The sequence below is a fragment of the Oratosquilla oratoria genome, chromosome 19, assembly GCF_046742065.1.
Source record: "Oratosquilla oratoria isolate Oo_2021 chromosome 19, ASM4674206v1, whole genome shotgun sequence".
NCBI lineage: Eukaryota > Metazoa > Arthropoda > Malacostraca > Stomatopoda > Squillidae > Oratosquilla > Oratosquilla oratoria.
In genome coordinates, this window is record NC_134795.1 from 57,871,930 (window position 1) to 57,881,929 (window position 10,000).

The 10,000-nt window shown below is 36.7% G+C and overlaps 1 protein-coding gene across 1 annotated transcript in view; it reads right to left on the minus strand.

Moving 5' to 3' along the window:
* LOC143035668 (beta-alanyl-bioamine nonribosomal peptide synthetase ebony-like) overlaps window positions 1–10,000 on the minus strand; it is a 25,440-nt gene that overhangs the window by 4,808 nt on the left and 10,632 nt on the right. The window contains exons 2-5 of the mRNA XM_076202534.1: window positions 8,702–8,789; window positions 7,614–7,820; window positions 4,867–5,029; window positions 4,570–4,689 (exon numbers count right to left, since the gene is read on the minus strand). Of these exons, the coding sequence (XP_076058649.1) occupies window positions 4,570–4,689; window positions 4,867–5,029; window positions 7,614–7,820; window positions 8,702–8,789 (578 nt within the window). The remainder of the gene's footprint in view (window positions 1–4,569; window positions 4,690–4,866; window positions 5,030–7,613; window positions 7,821–8,701; window positions 8,790–10,000) is intronic.

Here is a 10,000-nt window from a genome sequence, read left to right on the forward strand (position 1 = left end):
GCTTAGGTTCGGTCACGTTAACAACATTGTGCAGAGGGTTGAAAAATTGGAAGAACTAGAGAAGGCGAACAAAAACTTAACTAAGGAAATTTAAGAATTAAAAAAAACAGTTAAAAGAAGTAAAAGAGGAGAATACAGTCTTAAAGGAGAATAGTAAGGACAACAAAGAGGGTTGGAAAAAAATCCAAGAAAACAGCAAAGTTGTATTTACTGACATAATCAAACAACAAATGAAAGAACAAACTGAAGACTCAGTTATTAAAGTGATGAGACAGAAGGAGAATATAGTAAGAGACTTAGCAGATAGAAAGAAATGTATAAATATATTAGAAATGGAAGAGAAACATAACCCAGATAGAAACCACAATAATCAAAGAGGAAAATGAAAAAGTAAGAAATTTACTAGAATTAGTTCAGGAAGATGAGCCAGAAATAATGAAACAAATCGAAGAGAAATTCAGGCTCGGGAAATATAGTACAGACAAGACCAGACCAATTAAGATTAAATTCAGGTCACAAACGACGGCAGAGAATATCTTATCCAAAACAGGGAAACTAGCAACAAGTGAACAATATAAAAAGGTATGGATAAAAATAGAAATGAATAAAGAGGAAAGAGAGGAGGAAATAAGGAAAATACATGAAGCCAAGAAAAAAAAACGAGACCAGAACGGAGACAGAAAAACAAGAATTCTACTGGAGAGTAGTGAATATGAAATTGAAGAAATGGAAAATAACAGAGAGAAACACAAAAGAAACAGAGAATACAATGGAAATAACAGAAAGTTAAGATTATCCTACACAAATATAGATGGATTAATAACAGGACTGAATGAACTGAACAAATATCTGAAAGAAAAAGATCCGGACATAATGGGAATTGTTGAGACAAAATTAAAAGGTCCACTACCACCCAACATCATAGGACACAATGCATATAATTATTGGATTAGAAACAGAGAGATAAAACAAGGGGGTGGAGTTATGTTCCTGACTAAGAAGGATATAAACGTGAAGAGTGTCACATATGGGAAGAATAGAGTAGAGATGATTATGATAGAAGTAGAAGATAGAGATAAGAAGAGCAGAAAGTTTGTAATAAACTACGTGTCCCCAAAAACAGCCTCTTGGGAAGAGAATGAACATAAAAAGCATATTAGAAGACACAAGAATAACACTAAACGAGATAATGAAAGATGGAGGAAGAATAGTTATGATGGGCGACTATAATTGCAAAGAAATATGCCGGGAAGAGATGACCGTAAAGGGTGGAGAAGACTCATGGGGAAGTGTTCTACTTGAGATGATTATTGACCACACAATGACACAATGGATCCAAGAGAACACTAGGTATAGAAATGAAGAAGAACCATCGAGACTAGACTTAATAATCATATCAGAACCTAAAATAGTGTAAAAGATAGAATACCAGGCACCAATAAGCAAAAGTGACCACATATTGATAGAACTAGAACTAAATGAGAAAAAATACATGAAAAGAAATGAACAATATAGAAAAGGAAGATTGATGTATGAAAAAACAAATTTTGATAAAATAAGAGAATTCTTCCAAAATGAAAACTGGGAAAGAATACACAAAGAAGATACAACAGTAGAAGAGAAATGGAATATTTTGACAAAAATCTATAAAAAAAAAAAAGGAGTAGAAAAGTATGTCCCAAGACAAAAACAAGAAAAAGAATATGTAAAGTGCTGGTACAATAAAAGTTGTAGGGAGATAAAAGACAAAAGAGACAAAGCTTGGACCAAAATGAAGAAAAACAAAAGACCAGAAAAAGGGGAAAATATATACTTGTTATAGAAATGAATATGTACAAGCGTGCAGAGAGGAAAAGAGAAAATATGAAAAAGATGTCATAGAAAAGTGTAAAGATCAACCAAAACTATTCTACAGATTTGTAAACAACAAACTGAAAAAACAAACAAGACTTGGAGAAATTAAGACAAGGAGGAGTTGAATACACAGAGGAAATAGAAATGGCGGAAATTATGATCAAGCATTTTAAATCAGTGTTTACAAGGGAGAACATACAACCTTAAGAGATCAAATGGAAAGAGAAAGTCCCCCTATGAAAGAAATAGAAGTAACAAAGAATGAAATATTGAAACACTTGAGTAATCTTGATGTCAGAAAATCGCATGGACCAGATGAAATAGCAAACTGGATTTTGAAAGAATGCAGGAATGAACTGGCAGACAAAATACATAGCATAATAAACAGTTCCTTGAAAGAAGGAAAAGTTCCAGAAGATTGGAAAAAAGCAAATATAGTACCTATATATAAAGGGGGAGATAAAGAAGACCCTACCAACTATAGGCCAGTCTCTCTAACAAGTACAATAGCAAAAATTTGTGAAAGAATTGTCAAAAATAGATGGGTAAAATATTTAGAAAAAACAACGTGCTAAATCCAAGGCAATTTGGATTCAGACAAGGACGATCATGCGTCACCAATCTAATATGTTTCTATTCAAGGCTAATAGATGTAATACAAGAAAGAGATGGATGGGCTGATTGTGCATTTCTAGACCTAAAAAAAGCTTTTGACAAAGTACCACATAAGAAGTTGCTTAAGAAATTAGAAACTGAAGGAGGAATACAGGGCAAACTGCTAAATTGGATGGAAGACTTTTTGCAAGAAAGAAAAATGAGAGTAGTGATAAGAGACCAACACTCAAAATGGGATGAAGTAATAAGCGGTGTTCCACAAGGAACAGTTCTGGCCCCAATAATGTTTGCTATATATATTAATGATATGGATGAAGGAATTGAAAGCTATATGAGCTTCTTTGCAGATGATGCAAAACTATTGAAAAAAGTGAACACGGAAGAAGATTGTGAATCACTACAGAGAGATCTAAATAAAGTACAGGAATGGAGTAGGAAGTGGGAGATGGAGTTCAATACAAAGAAGTGTAGTATAATGGAATTTGGAAAAAGTAAAAACAGAATAACAGGATCATATAAATTGGGAGAAGAAGGAATAAAAAAAGTAGAAAATGAAAAAGACCTGGGAGTCATTGTTATGAATAATATGTCACCTGAGAAACATATAAAAAGATTTTTGGAGAAACCTATAATTTAATAAGAACAATCAAAGTTGCATTTACATACCTGGATGAAGAAATGGTGAAGAAAATTCTAATCACCCTGAGAAGACCAAGATTAGAATATGCAGCAACGATATGGTCACCAAGTGCAAAAAAATGTATAAACAAAACTTGAAAGAATACAAAGAGCAATTACAAAATTGGCACCAACACTCTCAAAACTATCATACGAAGAGAGACTAGCAAAACTTGAACTACAGACACTAGAGCAAAGAAGAGAGAGAGAGGAGATTTGATAGCTATTTACATAATCATGAAAGGCATAGAAATTACTGATAGAGAAAATCTGATAAAATGGGATGACAGAAATACAAGAGGACATGGAAAGAAAATAAAAAAAGACAGCTATAGAAGAGACCTGAAAAGGAACAGCTTTCCTCACAGAGTAATTGACAGTTGGAACAAGTTAGATGAGAAAGTGGTGTGTGCAAAAACAATACATGAATTTAAAAATAGTTTAGATAAAATGAGATACGAAAACGGGACACCACGAGCATAGCTCCCCTTCCCGTAAAATACAACTAGGTAAATACAACTAGATAAATACACACACACACACACACACACACACACACACACTTCAACCTACTAAGGTCAATGAAAGTGGCATTTGACTATTTGGATGAAGAAATTATTTTAAAAATATTAGTTACATTAATAAGACTAAAACTGGAATACGCAGCGGCATTACGGATACCCAGTACTAAAAAGAATATAAAGAAATTAGAAAGAATACAGAGAGCAACGACAAAGTTGGCACCAGCTCTTTCCAAATTAACATACGAACAAAGATTATCGAAACTAGAACTACCAATACTGGAGCAGAGAAGAGAAAGAGGTGATCTACTGACTATCTATAGAATCATGAAAGGAATGGAAATCCTTGATAGGAATGATCTACTAAAATGTGGCAATGGAAAAACAAGAGGACACGAAAAGAAACTCAAAAAGGATAACTATAGAAGAGATATGAAAAATAGCTTCCCACACAGAGTGCTGGATATCTGGAAAAATTTAGATAAAGAAATAGTGTGTGCAAAAACTACTCAAGATTTTAAGAAAAAACTTAATGCTGAAAGATACAAAGACGGGTCGACCCATGAGCATAATACAACTAGGTAAATACAACTAGGTAAATACACACACACACACACACACACACACACATACACACACACACACATGTAAATATATTCACATAAATTGACACGTTATTTCCTTTAAAAAATGTGGCTTGCTACAACTGACATGGCTTTGCCCTACCAAGGATTTCTCACTTCCCACTGTATGGCGCAGGATGGTGAGTTTCTATTCCGTTAGCCTGACTGTTACATGTCCTCGCATCATCATCACCCTTTACTCGTTCCCTCTCCCTCGATGCACACACACATACCTAATACATACAAACATATTTCACCAACAAAAACTCCTCGCTCACCTAAGATCCTGATTGATAAGTTCTGGCCAAGCCTCTGACAGGAGGTCCTTGTAGTCCTCCTCCGTCGTGTCGACCCATTGCTCGAGGTCGCCCTTCTTCTGGAAGCTCTCCGCGAGGATACTGAAGGAGGAGGTAAGTATAGGCACAAGTTGTCATCGATCTCAGACCAAAAGAAAAGAGTTGGGTTCTGGTTTTGCTCTAAGAATTCTTTGACAGTGAGGGTATAGTAACAAACTCCCTCTCCCTACTTAATCCCAAGGGGCAAAGTAACAAAAGTGAGAACTTGCGGGTGCTCACTTGATGACGCGCTCTTTGTACTCCTCCTTGAGGGGCTTGGTGACGTAGTGGTGCTCGTCCTGGAGCTGAGAACCCTCGGCGGGATCCCTGCCCTCGCCCTCGACTCGCGTCATCTTCCTCAGCACGTCCTTCAACCGCTCCGCTCTCAGGAAGTCCGACATGCCTGGGAAGGGTAGGGAGAGCGGTTGGTGGGGTCTAAGGGACGGGGGGAACACTGATTAAGGTTAATGGATGGAATGATCTTACTTAATATTTCAGTTTCAAAAAGATCATTCCCTCCAACATCATATGGCTGTGGTACATTGATGATGACATCCTATGTTTGTTTTATCTAAACTTAACAATTATGTCAGTTCTATTAAGTTCACGGTGAAAGTCAGTTGAAGTTTAGTGTATATCGCAAACCTACCAATGTTTGTTCATGTATACACTATTATTCCTCACACCCTGATGGCGTAAAACTATTTGTTTTTTCTTCGATGTTCCTTAGGGCTTTACGCATTTGCAGCCCAGAGTACATCGATGATGAAATAAGATATATATACGATATTGGTACGATAAGCTGTGATACCCTAAACATCTTCTTGATACAGCTTATAATTATGCCAAAAGAAACTTTTATAACCCTAGATCATTTCAAACTTGTAATAAGAATAACATATTAGTTTTACCGTACCAAGAGAACCTGCAAAGCATCCCAAGTTTATTACGTAGTTTTAATAATAATGTAGTTTTTAACAATAAGAACCAGGCCCGTGCAGAGGGGGGGGGGTGCTGGGGGTGCCCGAGCACCTGCCCCTTTCCCCTCCGCCCCAAACGTGCCCTTCACAAAATTATATGAAAATGAATGAAAATTATTTCTCACAGGCTTTTTCCATTTTCTTACCATTCAGAAATTATAATGTGGAAAATGATGTTAAACCCTACCGGATAGTTGCCAAATACGAATAATATAAAAGAGTAAAGTGTCCAGTTTCCTGCCCAAAGCACCTGCCCCTTGCAATGTCTGTACACGTTACTGATAAGAACACTGTAAGACAATTGCTCATAAATAATTCCGTCAATAGTGATAAAGGGTGTGTGTACAAAATACCTTGTAAATCATGTAATCCCTTTTATATTGGTCTGACTGCTAAAACACTGAAAACACGAATTAATCAACACAAGAAATACATTAGAGAGAGAAACCAAACTAGCGGTATATTCAACCACATGAACAATCTTAACCACCATGATGACTGGGACAACGCTAAAGTCATCACATATAACAATAACACCACAGAAAGAAATTTAATTGAATGCAGTTGGATCAAATCTAGTAAAGAAATAATTGTTAATCTCCATCAAGGTTTGTATGAAGTAGTTATGTTTGCCAAGAAATTTCAGTTATTTTAAATTGTAATGTACCAGTTATGAGCAATTGCCCCATACTTGTTGGTTACTAAGACGGCAGTGAAAGTCAAGTGTACTTCTTCCACTACCTCTCCGAATTCCTTCTTCACCATGTCTCACTCAGTCATATATTCTGTACCTTGCTTCTTCCTTTTATGATTCCTTCTTTGTATCAGCACTGAAATGTTATTATACGAAAGCGCTTTGCTTCGTTAGTTTATTTTTCCAGGCTGGTAAAACACTGTAAGGCCAATGGATGGGTATTTGTCGACAACTGGGATCGCTTTTACGGTAAGAATCATCTATATACAAGGGATGAGGTGCACTTGTCGCCCAGAGGATTTCAGCTCCTTGCTGAGCGAGAAGTAGGCATCCTACAGTTTGTTTCGGATAGATAATTAATGTGGGAGTAGGGGGAAAGTATCGAAATATAGTTTAGGCAATAGAAACAGCTCAGACAGGGACTATGATAAGAATCACCAAAGCAGGTGGAGGGAGGATAAAATTAAACTTTACTATACAAATAGCAGAAGCGTAATAATTTTTTTTTTTTTTTTTTCTGCGAGGTAAAGCATGCGTAGAGAATTTTTATATAATAGCCATTACTGAATCCTGGATCAACATGGCTGATAAACATTTCCTTCCGAAAGTCGAAATAGAAGGATATAAGTTTTTTCACAAGGACAGGGTTGGCAGTAGTGAGGGAGGAGTAGCACTTTTCGTTAAAAATACAATAAACTGTATTATCAACAATTCGATTAAGGAAAAGAACAGTACGGAATCTATTTGGGTGGAGATCATAGGCAAGAAAAAGAAAGTTATTATTGGCGTCTTGTATAGACCTCCTAACCTCAGCATTGAGCAGACTGATCCCATGATTCATGAAATTCACAGAGCATCCCAGAACAAAAACGTTGACTGGGAAATTTTAGTAAGATATCAGGAATCGAAAATTTTCTTAGATGTAGTACAGGATAATTTCCTAAACAAATGATTACTGGTCCTACGAGAGGAGAGAATACCCTGGACTTACTATTAACTAATAATGAGCACCTAACGAGTAACGTAAAAGTGGGAGATAGTCTAAGCTCTTGCGATCATCAAGAAATCAAATTTAATACTATTTGAGAGAGAGAGAGAGAGGGAGAGAGAGAGAGAGGGGGGGGGAGACTGGGTGGTGGAAGAAAATAAAGGTAGTTTATGATAGTATATTTTCCTCTATGTTGCGACCAACATTGTCCATATACATCCAGAAGTCGAATTTAGTGTAGCACCAATCACACCCTGCCCCGATGATTAAATACAGTTGACTTTTATTAAATTAGTACCTTGGGTGCCGGCCCCCAGGTACTCACCCACGTGGTAGCCCAAGTCCCGCAGGGAGGTGACAGTGAGAACGGCGTTGAGGGAGTTTCCTCCGGCATCGAAGAAGTTTGTCCCCAGCTGGATCGGGTGACGCGCCGAGGGCCCCAGTATCCGACTGATGGTCTGCAGAAGAGCCTTCCCCTCGTCTTCCTTGTCCTCAGGGCAGCCGGTCAAGTCCAACTTGAGACATTTGGTAGCTGACGGGGAAACAGAAGGACATAAGAGCGAGGGAGACTGCATGAGACCAGAAGGCCTACACTAGGTGGTTCCATGTCCTTTACCACTTATCATCCCCATCCATAAAGCTATATCAACAGAAGAACATAAGAATGGAGCAGACTGTAAGAGGCCATAAGGGCTACACCAGACAGTTCCATATCTATTACATAAGAACAGAAGAGCATAAGAATAGAGGAGACTGCGAGACCCTAAGGCCTACACTAGGCATTTCCATGTCCCTTACCTCCTGTCATCCCTATCCATAAAGTTATCTTCTCTTAAAACAGCCAATTGAATCAGAGCTCACTACATGGTTACTAAGTTTATTCCATTCGCTAATTATTCTGTTGGTAAACCAATTCTTGTCTGTTTCCTACTGAAACGTAAATTAAATTTGACCCTTAAGAGTCCCGCTCTGTTGTCTTAGAAAGAGGTTGGGGATGGAAGGGAGAGTGACCTAATTAATACCAAGAAAAAATGACCCATTTTGGCCTTCAAGAAGGTGAGGCTCCTGGGGTCAACAAGAACGATGTAGGCAAGGTCATCATATTAATAGAGCAGTGCAGGACTCGTAGTAATGGTCTTAAATTTGATGAATTTAGATTTAAGGTGGAAATATCCAAGAACTGGCTTACCAACAGAGTGGTTACTGAATGGAATAAACTCAGTAACCATGTAGTGAACGGTGAAATTATCGGTTGTTTTAAGAGAAAGTTAGATCATTGTATGGATGGGGATGACACGTAGTAAGGGACATGGAACTGCCTAGTGTAGACCTTAGGGCCTCTTACAGTCTCCTCCATCCTCATGGTCTTATGCGCAGCTGAAGATCAGGACAAAGGGACCTTCGGGAACTTACTGTTGGCTTCCTTCTCGAACATTCGAAGGAGCTTTTGTCGATCCACTTTGCCGTTGACCAGCAACGGCAAGTCGTCCACCCGGAACAGCTGCCGAGAAGAAAATGTTAATAATACTAATAATGGCAACAACAACAACAACAACAATAATAGTAATGATAATAACAATAATAATAATAATAATAATAATAATAATAATAATAATAATAATAATAATAATAATAATAATAATAATAATAATAATAATAATAATAATAATAATAATAATAATAATAATAATAATAATGACGATGATAATAATAATAGTATTAATAATAATAATAATAATAATAATAATAATAATAATAATAATGATAATAATAATAATAATAATAATAATAATAATAATAATAATAATAATAATAATAATAATAATAATAATAATAATAATAATACCAATAATGGGCTGGTAGTCAGGTGTGGGTCACAGACGGTAATATGTATACCTTAGGTCAGGTCTGGGTCACGAAGGGTAATACGCATACCTTAGGTCAGGTCAATTGGGGGCGAGGGCCCGACAGTCAGGTCAGTAATTTAGATAAAATGTATAACAATCTGATCTAATTATTAATGCACAAAACACATTTATCCCCCTAAAGTCAATACGGAAAAATAGTAATACTGTACTCCCAAATGGATGACGGACAGATTGAAACATGAGATCGGAATGAAAAGAGGACTTTACGTAAAAATAAAAAACGGGGAAATCACACCTTAGATCAAGATGTAACAAAATGGCAAAGCTGGTTAATAGGAATACACGTTCAGCGAAACGTAATTATGAAATCAAGGTTGCCAGTCAAGCAAAATCCAACCCAAAGGGTTTCTTTCACCTCTATAGAACAAAAAATAAAGAAAGAATAGGACCAATTAAAAACGATGAAAATGTCATGATAGAATCGGAAGAAAAAATGAGTGAGGAGTTTAACAATTATTTTCTATCGGTGTTTACTAATGAGAGGTTAGATAAAGTACCTGACTGCGATCCGATTTTCAGAGGGGATGAAGAAAGTAGTCTAACTAATATCAGCATTAGTAAAGAAGAAGTAGTCAAACAGATTGACAGACTTAAAAGCTACAAAATCTCCGGGTCCAGACGAGATTTTTCCAAGAATGCTTAAAGAGTGTAAATTTGAAATCTGCGACCAGTTAACTAAAATATTCAATAAATCGGTTGACACTGGTTCTGTTCCAACTGCTTGGAGGCAGGCAAACGTTGTTCCTGTTTTTAAGAAGGGAGATAGATCGTCTATATGCAACTA